At 52.6% G+C, this 19792-nt stretch overlaps 5 protein-coding genes across 5 annotated transcripts; 1 reads left to right on the top strand and 4 right to left on the bottom strand.

Moving 5' to 3' along the window:
- Nucleotides 1-113: 113 nt before the first annotated feature.
- GT037_002378 (uncharacterized protein) lies at nt 114-1025 on the bottom strand (the record flags this gene model as incomplete). Its single annotated transcript, XM_038927425.1, has 1 exon — nt 114-1025. One exon carries the CDS (start codon nt 1023-1025, stop codon nt 114-116), a length of 912 nt encoding a protein of 303 aa, XP_038790717.1.
- A 1411-nt stretch (nt 1026-2436) lies between these two features.
- On the bottom strand, nt 2437-4522 carry GT037_002377 (uncharacterized protein; the record flags this gene model as incomplete). The annotated part of the gene is made up of 3 exons (XM_038927424.1): nt 2437-3554; nt 3992-4022; nt 4388-4522. The coding sequence occupies 3 exons, from the start codon at nt 4520-4522 to the stop codon at nt 2437-2439; spliced, it is 1284 nt and encodes a 427-aa protein (XP_038790716.1).
- A 1410-nt stretch (nt 4523-5932) lies between these two features.
- Nucleotides 5933-8572, bottom strand: GT037_002376 (indoleamine-dioxygenase alpha type; the record flags this gene model as incomplete). Its single annotated transcript, XM_038927423.1, has 4 exons — nt 5933-6370; nt 6422-6601; nt 7103-8224; nt 8282-8572. The coding sequence occupies 4 exons, from the start codon at nt 8570-8572 to the stop codon at nt 5933-5935; spliced, it is 2031 nt and encodes a 676-aa protein (XP_038790715.1).
- Nucleotides 8573-9814: 1242 nt separating this feature from the next.
- On the bottom strand, nt 9815-11520 carry GT037_002375 (pex24p-domain-containing protein; the record flags this gene model as incomplete). The annotated part of the gene is made up of 2 exons (XM_038927422.1): nt 9815-11159; nt 11303-11520. 2 exons carry the CDS (start codon nt 11518-11520, stop codon nt 9815-9817), a joined length of 1563 nt encoding a protein of 520 aa, XP_038790714.1.
- Nucleotides 11521-12873: 1353 nt separating this feature from the next.
- GT037_002374 (dual specificity tyrosine-phosphorylation regulated kinase) lies at nt 12874-19651 on the top strand (the record flags this gene model as incomplete). The annotated part of the gene is made up of 6 exons (XM_038927421.1): nt 12874-12901; nt 12974-13157; nt 13226-16337; nt 16388-17500; nt 18475-19572; nt 19622-19651. 6 exons carry the CDS (start codon nt 12874-12876, stop codon nt 19649-19651), a joined length of 5565 nt encoding a protein of 1854 aa, XP_038790713.1.
- Nucleotides 19652-19792: the final 141 nt, after the last annotated feature.

Below are 19792 nucleotides of genomic sequence, written 5' to 3'. Positions count from 1 at the left end.
TTGTCATCGTAATCTCTTTCAAATATTATATTATTCCAACTCTTGCTTGTCATGCGTGTATCGAGATTGCTGTTGCCATGGACCATGTAGAGAAAAGCAGCATAGTGAGATGCTTACTCAGGCTTTCCGAGGATACCGCGGGCCATGTGGCGCTTGCGGAGGTTGTACTCAACAGCGCGCTTCTTAGCGGCAGTGCTCTGGGTGAAGGCTGCGGAGCCGCCGAAAGGACCAGCGAGGGCAGAGTTCTGCATGCGGACGATGCAGACATTGCTGGCACCACCGGCGGTACCCTGGCAGGTCATACCAGCGGGCATCTGGACCTTGACGGGGAAGTCCATGACGGAAGCGGCAGAGAGACCTCCAATACCGATACCGGGGACGTTCTGGGTGACAGTGGCGTCCTGGAAGGCGGCAGGGTCAGTTCCACCGGAGGTAGCATCGATCTGAGCGGTCAGAGGACCGGCACCGTCCTGGTTGACTTGGTGGAAAGTCATGGTGATGGTGCCGTCATCGGCAGTGGTGGGAAGACCAGAGGTAGCTCCAGTGCCTGCGGCAGCGGCAACACCCTTCTCAGTAGTTCCCTTGGGAGTCTTGGTGCCTGCAGCAGCAGCACCACCAGCGGCACCACCAGCGCCTCCAGCGCCACCGGTAAGAGCGTCGAGAAGACCACGCTTGTTGTTGGCAGCCGCACCAGCACCAGTAGCAGCGCCAGCACCAGTAGCAGCGCCGGTAGCAGCGCCACCGGCACCTCCTCCCATGAACATGGCGATAGCAGCACCAGCGTCAACAGCACCGCCACCCTGAGTGCGTCCAAGAGCCGAAGCCTTGCCACCCATCTCGCGGGTACGGATGATGGAAGTATCAGCCTCAGAGCCGCAGAGGGGAGAGGCGCAGTCACGGGGAGTACCATCCTGGACGGAAAGACCAGGCATGTTTACACCGTTGGCACCCTGGATCTCAGAGACGACACCGTGGGCCTGGACGGAGGCGGCAATAGCAGCAACGATGGCGAGAGAGTAACGCATCTTGATGGATATGGAGTTGGATTATAGAAAGGTTGTTGAAGATTGGAAAATAAGGACTGTGATGTCGAAAGGATTGATGAGAAAGATGTAAATGAGTAGTGAATTAAGCAAGCGACCGGCGCAAGAATGTAATTAGAAGGATGGAAAAGAAGAAAGAAGCGAGTCTGGTTGATTGAATTGTTGAGTGATGGTGATATCGACTCTAGGAGGACGAGCAGAGAGGTTTATATACAGCTCTCTCATGGTGCATCTGACATTGCCGAAAGCTTAGCATAGACACAAGCATTCGCCGGTCTGCGTTTCCGATCCACCAAGGAATGATAGCGCCCGCAGCCCCTTGCTGCCATGGCCAAACAAGATGATGGCCGTGGGACGAGGTCGTGATACTGTGAGCATAGACTCTAAACGGGGAGCTGAGACGATGCTGGTCGAACGATGGTCAGGGTTACTCCACTATGATCCATTCCGCTAGGATATCCACAGCGGGAGGATCATCTCCAGAAGCTTGACTCAGGATTTTGCTAAGGCTTGTTCGGAACAACAATGTCGCGTTGTGGCAGTGCGCATTGACGTTTGGTATCTGAGAAGGTACATCACCCGCAGATGTGTATCAGCAGCCAAGTTTCGTTCTAAACTCGGCGATCGAAACAGTATCGTGGGAAGGCCGTTTCGCTGGCACTTGTCTTCGAGTAGTTGCTGCCCTAGTCAAGTTCACGCAGTTGTTCGCATTTCGCGGTTGCATACCAGAAGAAAGTAACAGAAAAAGTTGCTCGCCGTTACCGGCAACTATTCACCGCTTTGTCGTTCGCGAACGGTTGGCTAGCAATCCGGCCGAGGTAGAAAGGCGATGGTTGTTTCAGTAGCAGGTTTTGAAACTCTAAAGTTTAGCATCGTTCGAGGGTTAGCGCGTTGCTTCTTGCCTCAACCTCAGTCCCGGATATTCCCGAAACCTTGAAGCAGCCTCAAGCACGACTCGACACGGTCATCTACTCCACCGCAGCACTGTAATAGCAAAGAAAGTTTGTCGTGACAGCTTCGAGAACATGAGGCGGTGAGATGGTCCAGCAAGATGCAGGTTCTGGATGCGGAATTTCATGCCATCAATCTCCACGATGTTTCGCTACGGGCTATCCGGCTCTAACAAGGCTTGTAAGAGCCCCGCGATATGGAGCAGTAGCCGCAGTAGCTGTATTGTGAGGCAAGCACTGCAAACCGGAGAAACTGACCGCCTGGGAGCCCACTACCACAGTCAACAACAGTCGTCATGTGTGCATACAAGCCCTGAATCAGTGCATGATTGCATCTTTCTTCTCCCTATTGATCAACTACATGTCGATCTCTAGCATCCACAATCTTTTCGTGCAACACGGCTCCACTCTGCCTTCTTCTTCATCTTCGTCTTGGTCAACTTCTAGTTACCCAACTGTCCCTGTGCCCAAGCTCGGAAGTCCCTAACCTCTTTAATCCACACATATCTCACGCATATCTCCTGAAGCTCAAAGAAGAGTGATGTTGCTTCCAAGAAACCCTTGCTGATTGAGCTCTTGATGAACAGCAACAGTATAATGACAGCTCGGCTCTGCGCTTCCTTTCCGTATTCTACGATCGGAGTTCCATTGCCAACGCCGTTGGCGGTCCCGTGGGTCGCTGTATCCTGCTGTAAGGTCGGAGGTGGCGCCTCCATCTTCTCTATGAGCCGCAGTGCATGCTGTATATAGTGGAGAGTAACGTCCTGACCATCTACGCCGAGGTCCTCGAAGATGCGGCTGACGTGAAGTTTGGTGAGAAAGTCGAGAGAAGGGATCTCAAGTGGAAGGTGTGCGAGTTCTTGAACGGCCTGTTCGGGTTCTTCTTTGAGTTTTCGAAGTATAACATCGTCCCAGGACTGTGAACTATCGAGTGCTTGCACCTGATTCTTATGCAGTGACTTTTTCTCTTTCGCTGTTGATACAGGCTCTTGAGCGGGCTGTTCAGAAGCTTGTATTTGCGGCTCGGGCAGCTTGTCCCAGACTTGTTCTTCAACAAGCATCTGCATGTACGGTAGCAGATCGAATGCTTCGAGCGTATCCTCGTGTAGTCTCGCAAGGACCATTTGTGGCGCCGCTTGCGAAGGCGATGGTTCCTTCGACAGTAAAGTTGTGATATATCTCGCCCGAGTTTTTCGAATGTCCGTTGTAGTGGGCCCAGCATTCATGCCTTTACTATTGACCGTATCTACCTGCTCCATGCCTGACTCCTCATTGGTCTTCATAAGAGCCTCCACCCAGTGTGTCAAATAAGGCTTTTGTCTCATGGGGATCTCCTCATGCGCCTTCCAGAGCTTGTACTCGCAGTTTAAGATTACTACAAGCACTTCTACACTTGGCTCTAGCTTCGCCCGTTCGACGTATGCATCGAGCGTATTTTTTACCCGTATCGACTGGAAGAAGGGCGCGTCATCAATGTTTAACGAGTGGGAAGCTGCGTCGAGATCGCGGATCGCGTCGTCGTTTGGTTTGGTCGGGTCGCTAAGGGCGTTGATTTCGGCGGCTGTAAGTGTGGCTGACATTAAGCTCATATTGGGCGATATTTATATCGCGCCTTGCGCTTCGAACGATAGGAATGTGGTGAGTGATACGTTTCGGACTGGAGGGAATACATAAGGGTCGAAATGGGTGAGGTGTCACGGTTGTGAGTGCTGGTGCGGAACGAGTGAACCTTGGAAAGAACGGCGAGGCACGTGCCAAGCATCGCATGGTGCCTTTGGTTCAGCCACACATCGGACTGGGGAAACGACGAAAGCATCAGTGGTCCCCAGAGTGAATGATATTTCTACCATTAATAAGGGCATTGAGTAAAAATGGAGCAAAAAGTAGATCGACTATGACAAGATACAATTCAAGGTCACTAAACTTCGAGCAAAAAGGTCCTAATGTGTTCGTAGAATGGTAGATTATTCTCATTACAGCACGCTCATAGGAACGCACCAGGATACTCGCAAGAAAACTCAAGAGAGTCCTAGGGGACCAAGACGCCATAACCTAAAACTATGTGACATTACAGACGAGCCAAGCCAAACCGCCTTCAATCAACCGGGAGTTCCGGCATACCCGGACAACCCCATGCTAAGTGGTACCTAGCATCGCAGATATCGATAGATGTTGGCGAGAGTCAAATGTCGGTGGAGTGTTGGCGTTGGCTGAAAAAGATGAAGATGGGTATCGTGATATGACTTTGTTCGTCAAGCCGCTATTGCGGGCATCGTGAAAGGTGTTTGCGCGCCCCCGCTAAAACTTGAATATAATGTACAGGGCGTGGATGATACCCTGGCATGATCGTTAGTATGTTATTGATGGATGGTGGGTACGCAGCCCGGAACTCACCGGAATGTAACCGAGGACGGTCAACAGGATGTTGATGAGGAAATCAGCGTTGCATCCGCGCTCGAGGAAGACACCTAGAGGAGGCAGGATGATGGCAAGGAGGATCTTGCAGATGTCGCTATAGATGGTCAGCATCGACGTCTTGCACTGTGCCGCGAGTTGCTAGAGCTGACATACCTGGCAGTGAAAGGCATGTTGGGTGGGCTGTTTTTGTGTAGGAGAGAGTGTGTAGAGTGTGGATTGATGGTGTGATGAGATGTGCCAAACTGTGGGAGCCAGGTTAGTATTTATGGTTGTGACGCAGGCAGCGGATGACCATAAGAGTGACGTAGCCGGTGAAATTTGGCAAGGATAAGCCGCGTAGCCGCCGCCGGTTTAACTGCCACACCCCGTGTGGCGTCATACGTAGTTTGAATGCGCCGAGTGTTCCGATTCACAAAGCAAGTTGCGCAGTCAAACTTCCAAGCAGCGCTTCCAGGTGGAAATTGCATGTCAAGCCATCTTTGTGACGCATGCCACGTTCTGAGGCTATGGAGAAGCGCATCAAGATACTTGGTCTAGCCTACATTCACTTGCGGACGTGTTTCCGATGCCTTGTCTGCTTAACGTCCATGTCTTTGGACGGCCAAAGAAGCGCTTGGCTAAAGGCCTGGACTGTTCACCAGCCACAAGAGCTGCGCAAGCTCGACGACCATGTGCCGTCGATCCACTGCTCATCACCTCACGTCACATCAACCGCCGCTAACCATGATGCAAAGCCTCAACGTGTGGCGTCGACTTCTATTCATAGCTAGAAGTGGCTAAAATCTGGGGATTAGGTCGACCGACTGGAGCTTTCGTTCCACCTTGGCCGCGCCTGCTTGCACCCCTGGTGGGTTGGCGTCAAGCGACGCATCTCCGCAGTTTTCTTTCGCAAAGCCCCTAGCGATGAGTCGCTCAAAGTCCTGCACGGATAGATCGCCGGTTAGCTTGGCATTGTGCCAGCTGTGCACGTCGAGGAATATGCCGGTGTGCGGCCGGAATCGATCGGAATTGCTTTGCCCATCGAGGAATCGCGATACTGTGCACAAAACACAAGAGATCTGCATCAACGTCACACTGCGATTGCTAGATACCGCAGTCAATCTTTCCTAGGCAGAGAACGTTGTCTTCATCTGTTGAAACTTGACACAGAACACGACTGTTACCATCAGTGTCATATATAACAAAACTATCTCTTCGGGCCGTGTGGTGAGTCAAAGCCTCTGCCATATCTTTCTTAGGGCGTGAGCTCTATCCTGTGTGCATCGCTGCGGTATATGCGCACTACATTTGCGACTGCGTGACCTAATGCTTTAATCTTCACAGAGCTTAGACATATGCCTTCACTCTCACATGTTTACGATAACATCAAGATCGACCAGGATATCAATGCAAATTTACGCATGCACAAAGCGAAGAACATATGTCAAAAGAACATGGAATATTATTCATCGGGTATCAATCCAAAATGCCATCAAACGTGGCCGTCCACACAAAGGGGGACCTTTGTACTACCACCACAGCTTAGCGCCTCTCGGCCTCAGCCTGCTTTTGCAAGTCTGCTTCGACACCCCTCTGCCGCGCCTTTCCCTCATCATGCTGCCGTTGCGCCTCTTCCTTTTGCGCTGCATTGCCGGTCAAACCTGCAACAGCACCACCAATCGTACCACCAAGCCTATCTCCGATGCCCTTGCCCAGGTCGTTGACCTGTCCAGCAGCTTCTTGCTCCTTGCCCTCCTTGTTCTGCTGAATGCCCTGCTGCTTGAGGCCCTCGGCACCAACAAGACCGCCGAGCGCTTCTTTTGCGGCGCCCATGTTTTGGTTCCATGAGCCTTCGGTGCGGTCCGAGTTATCCTTTGCGACGCCGCCTGAGGGGGTTACGGAGAAGGGACCGGCTTTGGCGGCTGAGTGAGAGAGATCATGCTCGGCGGCCGCGGTGTCTTTGCGGTTCTCGCCTTGAGCCTGGTGGAAGTCAGTACAGAAGCTCAAAGGGGAGGAAACAAAGAGACTAACCTTGTCGGCGGTGTTACCCGTCAGAGAGCCGATGGCGCTCTGGACAGCGCCTGTGGCTTGGTCCAAGTAGGACTGAGAAGTCGAGGTATGGTCCTTGTTTGAAGACATAGTTGTGTAGTTGTGTTCTGTCGTGGATTGAGGATCTCGAGTGTATTTGAGAGAGCTGTAATTGTATTGATCCTTGAGTCATCGTCGCAGTGGGATTATATATATCCTTCTGTTTGTTTGGCAAGGTGGTGGAGCATGTGAAGTATGACGTCACGCCCCACACATTGGGCTCCCGCAACGCGCAACTTTGCCCTGCGCGGGAGATCTGACGAAAGTGGCGTTTGGAAACTCGACATGTGCAACACTCGTGGTCTGTTTCATAATGCTCGTGGGTCTAGATGACATCGCTTTAGGGATCAACTGATCTTTCGACATGTACTATGATGCAATGTAGAGATTCACCGAGCAGACGCCGGTATTCCATGGATGTTAACCAGCGCAGGGTGGGTAGAGAGCCAACTGCTACTTTATGAAAATCTATTGACCTACACTAATGTGTCGAGATGGGTATGTTGCTCCAGATCCAAACGCCAGAAAACAAACGTTTTTGAGTTTTGAGGGTTTTCTCATCCATCACCAATGACAGATACCTCCCTCGCTATCATCAACACTCCAAGTACCAGCCAGACCAACAATCTCAACTTGCCCATTGAAACCCTCTGCAATCTTTCCTAGCCGCGCAACGCCATCGTCAACACCAAAGGACGCACCAATCTCTGCTGGCCCGTTGTTGAGTAATCGCTTTGCCCACGCATCGATTGCCGGCTCGCCCGTCTCATCCCGCGCTTGCTTCAGGAATGGAATTAAAGCTGTACCTCCCGTACCACGGAGCTTTTTGCTTCCTGTACGGGCCATAGTGTTGGCGAGGTTGACGCGCTGGTTGTTTGCTTGCTTAGGCGAAACCGATCGGGCGTGCGACTGTGTCTCACGCGACTTGATGATGATGTACCGCGAGACGAGTTGGATGTGCTTATCCCGCAGACTTCGCAGCATGGCCAGGCATGCGTCGTAGGCAGTGGTAAGGGCCCGATCCTTGCGATTTGCTGTAACGTATTCCCGGATGTTTGCAATGCTCTCCATATGCTCCAGGAACCTACGGTGAGGTCCAGGCATATAGTTCCGCATATCCTGGATGAAACCATGCGAAGGTCCAGATGAAGCAGGGTTTTCTATGTTAGTCTGCTTCTCACCAGTAGGTCTATGCTCAACCCCTAGGACGATGTCGAAGAACTGAATGGTCGAGCTCTGAGCGTTGCTGCCACCACTGAATTGCACATATGGCTGTTGACCAGTGCCATCATTAAACATGACTCCATTTGGAAGGCCCGCGTCCGCCATGTTTTTACTTCCAGCTAGGAATGGTCGGATGCGGTGGTAGAAGACGTGTGGGTCGCAACTCTCGTACATGCGCTCCAAAAGAGCACCTATCTCGTCAAGTCGCTCCGCAAAGGATCGTAAACAGTGCACGACTGTGTTGCTGTCGCCACGTCTAGCTGCCGCGATAGCTTCGATCATCATCGGAATAACTGGTCCAGCTCTCGCTTCTATCGCTACAGACACCAGGTAAAACCATGATTCGTCCATTGAGCCAGTGAAGGTCATGTGCGTTGCAAGGTTGTCCAGTGTATCCGCAGGCTCGCCATCGAACATAGGTCGCCAATTCCACAGGCATACCCCTGCAAAGGTTGCCACCGGTGGCAGTTCCAGGTGTCTGCACGTTTCCATGAAAGGTATCGAGATAGAGGGCGGGACAATCTGCAAAGAATCGTTAGCAACGCGATACACCTATATATGCAGACTATCAAGACTTACATCGGCGGGCTTGTCACCGCCCCAAACATACCCATGGGCAATGAATCCCAAGATGGAATAGGCTCGCTGCCACTCAGCTTTCGTGAGAAGGAGGTCGGTCTCGAGTACTGGAAGTGCATCTACTATCCGACGTAGCCGCTTGGCCAGGATCAGACTCTGGAAGTTGCGCACAATTGTCTCCCATGGCTGGTAGTAGCGATCTGGTAGAACGTCGATGGGTATCTCATCAGGCAAGAAGCCGTTCCGAGCTGATATGTCATAATCGCCCAACCGAGGTAGAGCGGGAAGCATTGTGATGGTTGACAGCGAAGAAATTTGATGGTGTTTTTGTTAGGAAGTTGACGTTAAAGTGATATCCAAGGTGGTTGTTGACCAGTAGCCTTTAGCTTTCGAAATTTGGTGCGCAAGAAATGTCGCGTGATGCAATCGGAGCCAGAGGGTGAATGTACCTTGACCAACGGCCGTCGAGGTTGTTGCCACCCAAAAATTTCCCCAGAATTGATGGAGGGGTTGCCGGATCTTTAAAGGCACAATCGGTGGAGGTTGAAGCAGGTATAACCTAATTATGTGGTGCTTGCGTGTGGGCGAAAGGAATCTAGGCTTGTCGGGTAGGCTGTCTCGGAGGCGGGACCTAGGCACCAGATGAGTTGGGTCCGAGTTTGAAGGAGGGGTTAGGCCCAAAGAATAGTAGAAAACAGCTGACTCGACTGAGCTGCAACTGGAACGTGAACAGTAGTAAAGTAGTCAGAGAAACAATGTGAGAGGAGCAGCAGCATTATATTTGCCTTCCGGCCGCGGCTGCGAACCTTGGTGGATTATGTCAAAGAGGCAGGCCGAAACGCGCAATGCTCAGTAATTGCCTAAGAGAAATCTTCGTTCCGAGATGTCCGCGCAATCGGTTTCGTGGGCGTCACCTTGGGTCACATTAGCAATCAATTTACTCTCAGATTCGATGATTCCACTATAGGCGGAGGTAGCACGGCTGGCCGACGGGCTGCTAACCCTCTCTCCACACTAGCGTAGGTACCCTGCATGCAAACGGCTGGCTGCCGAAGTCGGTGAATCGGCCGTTGGGAGGAAACGTGGGTTGAGCTGTTAAATCCGCAAATGATGGCTGAGACCAGCAACGCGAATGCTCGATGATGGTTTTCGCCTCTTGTGATGAGATCACGACGCCAGGACTGAATCTTCGCACAAGGCTACGCACAGTATACCTCCCCGCAAACTCCCGTTCCTGTACTCCGACGCTACTGCAGCGGCAGCAAGCTAAGGTCGCAGATCAGGAACCACATTTTAGCTACTGGGCAGTCTGTACATACAGTAAAGTTCCCATCAGCCTGAACAGTGCGGCTCAGATCGCAACGATAGGAGCAACTGTGTTTGTTATAGTTCCGAGTTGGAGTGCGAAAGGGGTGATGGAATCCGAGACGCGAACGGCACCACATCGGTGAAAGCGGCAAAATAGGATGGAAAACTCTAGTGTTGTGAGCGAGAACTACAACGTCTATGTCCATTTCTCGCGACAACCCAACACTACTGACCCTCCCTCCAAGGCATCCTCTCCACACCCCGCACCCATCTCCGCCTCCTCCATTCGCCCTTGCGACTTGGCGCATGGCTCTCCCATGCCCGGCGCAGAACTGCTTTCTCTTGATCCCCAATATCCTTGCTACCTCCCTTTGATCCGGTCCGCTTCTTTAACTTTGCCTTCGCTGCGTTGGCTTTCTCTCCATCACTCTCTAGGACCTCGTAGTGCAAATCCGTGACCCATCGCTCACCCTCGACCTCAACTTCTACACCTGTGACACAGCGATCTTCGACCCATTCACGAGACAAGAGATCTAGTGTCCATTTCTTGTCGCTCCAGCGCCAGCCGCGAGGTGGGAGCACGTCTTCGAAAAACGGTGTGCCACGGGGTCTGTCACCGCTGATCCTAGAAGGCGATAAAGGGGAGTAAGGCGACGGTGAAAACATGAAACCCTCGTACTCGCCATGCTCATCGTGCAGTGCGCGGTGCTGTAGTTCAAAAATCTCGACTTCGCGGGTCTCTGGCGATGTCTCCAGTTCTATGTCTGCGCGCGAGATGGTGAGGAGAAAAGAACGGCTTTCGTGTTCTGCATCGGAGATGAACTTTTCGCTTTCGGGCGTTGTAAGAAGATCCTGAACGTTAGGGTGGCCCAACGCCGTCAAAGTGTATCCGATAACGAGGAATATCGCACGCCATGGTAGTAGATGCGCTGATATGAACAATAAAACCGATACGACAAGTAAGATGAGATAGAGCATCGATGAGAGATTCTCGTTACTGAAGTTAGTAAGTGGAGTGATGAAGCTCAGTACAGCGTCGTGGCCGCGGCTGAAGTCCTCCATGCAATTCTGCAGGTCGCGCATGTTGCGGAAGAAGTCCTTGCTGAACTCGGGCGCAGGCTTAATCGTCTTTGCGTCTGCTAGTGGTGGTCCTCCTAAGCTCCCCCTCCAGAGATCGCCATCGATATCCACTGCGTTTGCCATAGGCTCTGGATGCCGAGTCAAATACGCAGGTACCATTATGAAAAACATGCCACACGCCAGTGGGAGTACGGGTAGAAGATATGGATCAACACAGACGAATGTCCAGACCAATAGGAACGAGAGGGTTTGTGTAGGTTGTGCCCAGGTAAACAAACGAATGAGTCGATTTTGAAGAATGAAGGCAACACCGATGCGCGAGTTGAAGCGACGAAAGTTTGAAGACATGGTAGGGATACTGAAATTGGGGCGAGCGACATAGCTTCGAGAGCGCCGGTCCTTGACATGTGGTGCATTGCCACTTGGTGTTGATGAGTCTGGAGGCGAGCTGTCGGAGAGGTCTTCTGAGGGGAGGACTTGTGCAAGTAGCCTACAAGCATTAGCTCCATCAACAACGTACTATCTTATCGAGGATTGTTCCTCGCGACAACACCATAGTTCGTTTGCTCGAGGAGACAATATCTTCGATATAAAACGAGATATGAAAAGCTTTGCCTTGCAGACTGTACTCACATGTTCATCATCTTATCTCCCACCCTGCTACTCGACTCCCGACTTATGTTGTCGCCCAAAGATTCCAGCTTGTCTTTGAGTTTACTAGCCGACAGACGGCGCGAATGTGAATGCGGTCTCTCCGTAGTGGGAGTGCCATCGTTTGACGCATGATGTACCTGGACCACTGGGATGGGTGTGTCGCGGTTCGCCAATGATTCTGCGTTGTCAGAGCCCATGGTGGGACCAACTGTGTGTTTCTATTGATCTATTGATAAGGACACCACTAAATGAATTTGAGTCAAGAACGAGGCCGTAGGTATCGAAGTGTGATTGATAAGAGAGCCACACTGCTGTTGCGTATTGTTGGAGGCAGGCGTGTCACATGTGGCTGAGTCGCGACTTCTCTATCCGTATAAACGTCCAGCAGCTGCCCAGGCAACACCAAGATAGTGTTCTATCCTAGCTCTTTCGATGGCGATATCTCAACAGCTTACTCTCATGGTTCGATGTGGAAGATGCAGAAACAGGCGTGGTGTTTGATGCAGCAAGCGGATGACGCACATGCATGCGAACTGGGCGTGGCGCTGAGCTTGTGCCGTGGCACGTTGTTCGTTCCGACGTTTTCCCCACATACGTCCGTGCACCTTTGGGCTGGTGGTGGTGCGCAATCCTGGTGATCAGGGACAGACAACCTTTAGGCTTCGATGTATTTAGAGGATGGCGGTGATCCCTGTGGTACTGTACGGCCTCCGCTTCAAATTAGTGGTGAGATGGAGATTAAGACTGTGGAGCAGCTGCGGAATTCCCGCTGTCATGTTTCGGGGTCGTATGTACGATACATGGACATGATCTATAGCATGCACAACAGAGGGTTCAATCATGCACATGCTGAAAGCCGCGCCATGTGTAGTCGGACTAGGGGTAGTTTGGGTGGTGCAGTCGTCGTTGGCAGGTGATGGTCGCACTGCTTGAGACAGCTACTCCGCACCGGAGCGTGGCAGCTTGACTGATTTGACAGCGAGACAGTAAGGCCGTTGGACGATGCGTCCGTTTCCTGGGAGAGGAGAGTTGTTTTGATAATATCCTATTCGCCGCAACGGGCAGATATGGACAGGGGGCCTGTCAACTAGACAACCTTAGTGCCTAGTTGTGGCTTTTGCGGGCTGCCGACCCTCATTGTAACTTTGACGAACGTCGACTACCGCAGCAGCGACCACCTCGCCCCTTTGCAGCAACACCGCGCCGTGCTTTTTGCGCTGCAACATTGCCCAACCCTGAATAATTCCGATAGCCGTTCGCTCGACTCATTACCGACCGCCGATCGCTTTCACCGCTGTAGCCGGGTCCATTCGACATGTCGGCATAGGTCTCCCTCGGTGCCCAAGCTCGACGCTTGGAGACCCTCTCGGCGTTCTTTGAGAGAGGAAGACTTTTTTTTTCTTTGAAGCATCTCGTGACAGCAGAGCTCCAATTGCCTGTGTCGTGACGACCAGCTGTGGAGCTGACATCTGCGGACCATGTCGACGCAGCCGCGAACGACAACTCGGACCATGGAATCGACCAACGTGCCCGAACGGTCAGGGTCCAACATGTCCGAGGATTCTAGTGGCTCCTCAGGTACGAAAAAGCATATGGGGGCAGTCGCGTAATGCGACGTCGTATCGACCGGAGCTAACCCTGCCTCATCAGAAGACCGCGTACGCAAGTTCCAGAAGACGGGCGACCAGGGCAGCCGCCTGCGCAAGACAAGCGCATCCAATGCTATAAGCGCAGCACGACCGCTACCGACCATCAACAACAACGCCGCAGGACGAGGCAGGGCCAAGGTGCCCTTGGGCCCCCGCGAGCGGCCCCAGGACTTCAACAAGCAGAGGTACGACGCCGCAGCCCCCCGGGCCTACCTAGGTAACTGCACGACAGATCAGCTGACGTGTGAAGCAGCAGAATGGCAAGCGGCGCCAGCGTTGCCTCTCTTGAGACACGCTCCTTCCTCCCCACGCCCGCCAACGAGACGACGGCCACGCGCGCCGTCCCTTCGAACCCACGCTTCAGCTTCACCAAGCAACCGCAGATCAGCAGCCCGGCAAAGGGAGAGTCCAACGAGAATACTGGCTCATATGACTTCCTGCCCGCTGTCAACTTCGATGACTTTGCCAACAGCCTCTCCTATGAGCCCGCGCTAAGCGACTTTCCTGCCCCGGGCACGTTCAAGACCAACGTGCCTGCCGACGGCATCGCCCCTAACAATAACAATAACAGCAGCAATAGCAACGACATGCAGCCGTTTACGGGAGCCCCCACCGATACCCGCCCTGCGCGTAGCAGCTCTTTCGTTCGCCGCTTCAGCCAGTCCACTGCGAGGAAGCCGAGTGGTGCTTCCACCGCATCCGGCTCTGACCCGTCTACCATGCCTCCGCCGCCCACCAACATGGCCATCCGATCACGCCGCCAAAGCCACTTCCCTGCCCAGGCACCCTCGAACCCGGCCGCACGAGCCCCAAGAAAGAGCGTTGGCCCTGGAATGCTGCCAACGAATAGCTTTGAAATGGACAGACTCGCGAATGACAACACGATGCCTACGCTCGGCCGCGCCCCTTCACTGAACAAGGGAAACAGGCGGGAGCCACTCTCTACGAACCTGAACACTACAACCACCGGAGTACCCAAGCTTCCAACTGCCGCACGCAATGCGAAAGCAAAGTCCCTACAGCCGCCCTCGAGACAGCAACCGGGCCACTTGACTGTCTCCATCAGCCCCGATCCGAGTTCCATGCCCTTGGACCATTCCCGCTCACCTGGCAGATCTCCCGCTGCGCAACGATCATACACACCTTCGTCCTCGTCGAGCAAGCGACAGTCAACCGCACCGCACATATCTGGGCTCGGAGCGCGAACTATTAGCCCCACAGACGCTCGGAGGCTGAGGAGGCTGTCCATGAACCCTAACCATCCGCCAAACGGCCCGGTGGGCCCTCCTACACCTCAAGGCGACCAGACATTCGACGAGCGTGCCTTTAGCCAGTCTCCAGCCTTGGCCGTGGGAGGGAGCATGACGCCTTCTTCGGCACGTGCGACACCCGAGCAGAAGCGCAAGTCTTATGCCTCTGGCATCTCGCTTTCCTCAAACTCGAGCTTGAACTCGCTAAAAGTCGGTCCTTCGTCCATACCGTTGCGTACAAATCCTGCTCCGACAAGCTCGCGTTTGCCTGCGCCAAAGCCACGAAACGTGCAAAGCTCAGCTGGTGGAGAACACGAAGAAGTTCCTCCAGTACCGGCTATACCAAAAGCATTTGAGTCTCCCAAGGACCCTGAGCGCAGCAGTTTTGCATTCAATACACCAAACTCGAAGATGAACGCGCCTCCAGCATCTCAAGAGGCTGTCTCGACACCTGATACACGAGTTGAACCTCGGCCCATTGAGACCCAGGACGGCGGCGTTTTGAACAGGAGTACAGGGTCCATCAGACATCGAAGAGGGTTAACCGTCGGAGCTGGTTCGGAAACTGAGAGGACGCCCACCACGGTACAGCAGTCCAGTAAAAAGAACCTGCAGCCAATCAGACTACCACCGCTGAACCTGCTACCACTTGGTACACCATTCAACAACCGGATATCATCTTTCCCTGCGCCTTCCGACGAAGTAGATGAGCGTAATGTCACACCGCCACCTAAACGTACTGCCAACAAAACGCCTAGTACGCCCATGACAGCGTCCAAGGCGAACTTCTTCTCAAGGAACAACCACCATGATGAATACCACAAGCACTTACGTAGCAGCAGTTCAGCATTCAACTTGCGTGCAGCAGACTCATCGCTTGATACACACCCGAATATCGGTACGATACCCATTCCGACCCTGAATCCGACACGCCAAGCCACCACACCTTTCTCGTCGAATTCATTACCAAAGGGAAGTGGAGAGTTCGCTCGCTTGCAGCCACGACCCAGCGGCGAATACAAGTCATCCGCCAAGGATGTAGAGATGCAGAGCATGGTTGCTGGACCGCGGCCATTACAGAAGAAAAACACATCGGATTCGATCCAGACTTCTGAGTCGACAGAGCCAGAAACGCCTTCTTCTGGTTCATCCTTGCGCCGAAAGCTTAGCCTTAGCGGTTGGAGAAGAGCTTCGTCAAAAGCTGCGACACATCAGTCGCAGAATCCACAGGTCCGAAAACCGGGCACTCAGACGGACGAACAAAGACAGCAGCCTCAACCACCTAAGCACAGCGAGATGCCGCCACCTCGGTTACCTGCGTCTGCTACTTGGAGCGGCGCTACTGGTACAACTCCTCCTCCCGCTAAAAGTGGAACCCGACCATCCCTCGACTTTGGACGTCGCAAGACTTCTACAGCAGCTGTCGCAAGTGACACTGAGGCTGAAAAGTCAGGTGCTCGTAAACCCGTGGGAGGCGGTGGAATACGTGCTGTGTCGGGGCACACAGACCAGGCTACCAGCCAAGTGACACAAAAGTCCACGTCCATTTTGACACCGATGCAGCGGATGCTGGGTACGAAGAGCTCGTCAAACATGCTCAAAGCTCGCAATCTCGACCCCAATTTAGATCGGGATGATCTATTAGCCGATGAGGAAATGAAGAAGCTTGCTTCGAAGCGGAAAGATTTTGAGCATGCGGCGAGGGATGTTGATGAGCTTCGCAAGCGCGCCACGGCCAAGGAGCGTGTCACTCCAAGTGATGCTGTACGTATGGCCAACTTGAACATATTCGAGAGGGGAGAGATCATCGACTACAAAGAGGTGTACTTCTGTGGAACGAAGAATGCCAAGAAGCACGTCGGCGACCTCAATGCGCAGACAGCGAACTTTGGCTACGACGACGAACGTGGTGATTACAACATTGTCCTGGGTGACCACCTTGCCTACAGATACGAAGTCGTTGATGTGCTCGGAAAGGGTAGTTTCGGGCAGGTCGTGCGCTGCGTAGACCATAAGACGGGAGGACTCGAAGCGATCAAGATCATTCGTAACAAGAAGAGGTTCCATCAGCAAGCTCTGGTCGAAGTCAACATTCTCCAGAAGTTGCGTGAATGGGTAAGTAAACTTGAACCATTTAGCAGGGACAACTTGCTGACAAACATCAGGATCCCGACAACAAGCACAGTATGATCAATTTCACCCAGAGCTTCTACTTCCGCGGCCATCTTTGCATCTCCACTGAGCTTCTCGGTATGAACCTGTACGAGTTCATCAAGGCACACGAATTCAAGGGCTTCTCTCTCCGTCTGATCCGCCGGTTCTGCAAACAGATGTTGGCTTCATTGACTCTTCTGAAGACCCAGAAGGTCATTCACTGCGATCTGAAGCCGGAGAATATTCTGCTTGCGCACCCGTTGCACTCGGAAATCAAGGTCATCGATTTTGGATCAAGTTGCTTCGAGACCGAGAAGGTTTACACGTATATCCAGTCGCGATTCTACCGTTCGCCTGAGGTCATCCTTGGTATGAGCTACGGATTGCCGATTGACATGTGGAGTCTGGGTTGTATTCTTGCCGAACTACTAACTGGCTACCCTATCTTTCCTGGAGAGAATGAACAAGAGCAGCTTGCTTGCATCATGGAGATATTTGGACCCCCGGAGAAGCATCTTATCGAGAAGAGTAGCAGGAAGAAATTGTTCTTTGATTCGCTTGGTAAGCCCAGAGTTACCGTCTCGTCAAAAGGTCGCAGGCGAAGGCCCAGCTCAAAGACACTACAGCAAGCTTTGAAGTGTGATGACGAGGCTTTCCTCGACTTCATCACGCGCTGTCTACGATGGGATCCTGAACGCCGAATGAAGCCCGATGAAGCCATGCAGCATGAGTTCATCACTGGCGTTCGCAAAACCAGTCAACAACAACGACGACCTTTCAACGGCCCCTCTGGCGTTTCTTCACCTGCAAAGCGAATGCCGCCTCCACAATCGGCGCAGCCACGCGTCCGACCTCTTCCAGAGCCTCCAGTATCTAGTTTCAGTCGTGGGACCGCAGCCAGCGGTCAACGCCAGGTGTCGAGCGGCACCTCCCCTGTAAAGACTTCTGCTCCCACGAGGCGTCATTCAACAGTGCAAGGACTTGCACCTGGAGCAGCGGGTACTAAGCGTGCCGCAAATGGAGCCCCACTCAATGCCACAAGTGGAAGTGGCCTGCCACGCGCAGCGCAGCGAAGTGTGTCAGGCAAGCCAGACCTCGCTTCGGCTGCGGCCATTGCCAGTCTCGTAAGTCGCAAACTTGATGCCTAGCTTGAGGCCGAAAAGCAGTTAACAATGTTGTAGAAAACGCACACATAAATTTACGAAGCCGGGAGATATTCTCAATATAGATTAACGATTACTTGGGCATCTCATGAGGTTTCTTACTATATAATAATGGGGTGCTAGCCTGCTGGCAGCTTGGGGTTAGGTTGTTAGGGACTTTTGTGCAGATATGGTTGCGGATGTTATGTTTTCCCATTCAGCGACGTTTATACCCCGAAAAAAGTCTCTAGTTGGAGCATTATTTCCATCAGGTGTATTGGTGGGTTTGTTGGATAGTGGGGAGGACAGTGAAATCTTGATATGAACAGCATTCTAGGGCGTTGTAACAAGATAGACATGTTGTTCTAGAATTTGTAATGCGATGAGTGGGGTTCCGCGACTTGAGATTTATGAGTCGCGTGTCCTTGGTGGAACGCATGTACTCGGTGTTTGCACTGAGTTGCTAGCTCCTGGTGATGTCAGTGCGTTATCGATAAGCATTGTCGCGAATTTGACTGTTGGCTGCGACTTGTACACCACAGCCCTCACCACGCGACAATACTTGTTTGATACCCAGTCCTTCTTTCCTTGCTTTGATTGAAAATGCCTCGCGACCCGCTGATCGGCCTCGTGGGCAAGCCGTCGTCCGGCAAGTCGACAACTCTAAACAGGTGCGCAGTGCCCCGCCATCCCTCCTCCTTGGTGAATCTTTCTGAGATGTGTTCCATGGCAGTTTGACAGATGCTACCTCCAAAGTCGGTCCGTACACGTATGAACATGTTGGAAGCTGTATAGGCTGATGATAAGTAGGTAACTTTCCGTAAGTCGTCCCTCTCCAACCGGCTGCATGCGACGGCGTAGCGCATACCGCTTTACTATTCTACCGCTCCTATCGCAATCATCGTACCGTCAGCTCCTGACCCGACGTCTCCAGATTCACGACTATCGATCCCCAGCGCGCCATTGGCTATCTCCAAATCGAATGCCCCTGCGCGCGCCTCAACCTTGCCGACCGCTGCAAGCCCAACTACGGTGGCTGCGTCCAAGGACGGCGATCCGTCCCTATAGAACTTCTTGACGTCGCCGGTCTTGTTCCAGGCGCACATATGGGAAAAGGTCTCGGGAACAGGTTCTTGGACGACTTGCGACACGCAGATGCGCTGGTACACGTAGTTGACGTAAGCGGGACAACCGACGCAGAGGGCAAGGCGACAAGAGGCTACGATCCCAGTCAGGATATTGTTTGGCTGAGGAGTGAGATTGTGAGATGGATACAAGGCAACCTCATGGAGAAGTGGGGCAGCATCAAGAGGAGGCATGTCGCGATCAAGGCTACGGCGGTCGAGACACTACAGAACCAATTCTCGGGATACGGGTCAACGTCCAGCGTCGTCGCACGCTGCCTCGATCGTCTTGCCCTCAAGGAACCACTACAAGACTGGTCTGACGAGACCATCGAACGAGTGGTAAACGCCTTCACCGACGAGAAATTTCCTACCGTTATCGCCCTCAACAAGATTGATCATCCCGATGCCGACAAGAACATAGCCAAGATTGCAAAAACCGCAGACCCGAAGAGTATAGTGCTTTGCAGTGCCATATCCGAAGTTTTCCTAAGGAAGCTGGCAAAACAAGGCTTTATCAAATACACAGAAGGCAGTGAGTTCGTCGACACAAGAGAAGACTTGATCGAGCAGGGCGACCCTGATGGAGGCGGACTGAAAGAGCTGGACGAAAAGCTCACGACACGTATTGAGAATCTCAAAGATATGGTTCTTTACCGATTCGGTAGTACAGGCGTCGTGCAAGTCCTGTCTCGAGCAGCGGAACTCCTTGGTCTAGTTCCAGTCTTCCCAGTTCGGAATATACATACGTATACTAGCGGAAGTGCGAGCTCAACGGCTGTGTTCAGGGATTGTGTACTTGTTAAGAAGGGAAGCACGGTGGGCGACGTGTACAGGAAGGTCATGGGTGATGCACCCATGGCATACGTGGAAACCGAGGGCGGAAGAAGAGTGGCAGAAGACGATGTTGTTGCTGTAGGAAAGAATGATGTGAGTACGCGTTGAAAGTGAAAATGAATATCTGGCTAACAATGGGAAGATTTTGAGCTTCAAGGTTGGAAGAGCATAACACAGCCTTGTTCTCAAGAATAAATATTAGGCAATACTGAACTCGAATACCACAACTCTCTACGCAGCTTGCCAGAGTTCATGGCACTCTAGCTGAACAACGTGGGATTCAAAACTCTAGCAAACACTTTGAGGGCTTACT

Source organism: Alternaria burnsii, assembly GCF_013036055.1.
Source record: "Alternaria burnsii strain CBS107.38 chromosome Unknown 750, whole genome shotgun sequence".
Lineage (NCBI taxonomy): Eukaryota > Fungi > Ascomycota > Dothideomycetes > Pleosporales > Pleosporaceae > Alternaria > Alternaria burnsii.
This window is presented reverse-complemented; position numbering and strand designations above follow the sequence as displayed.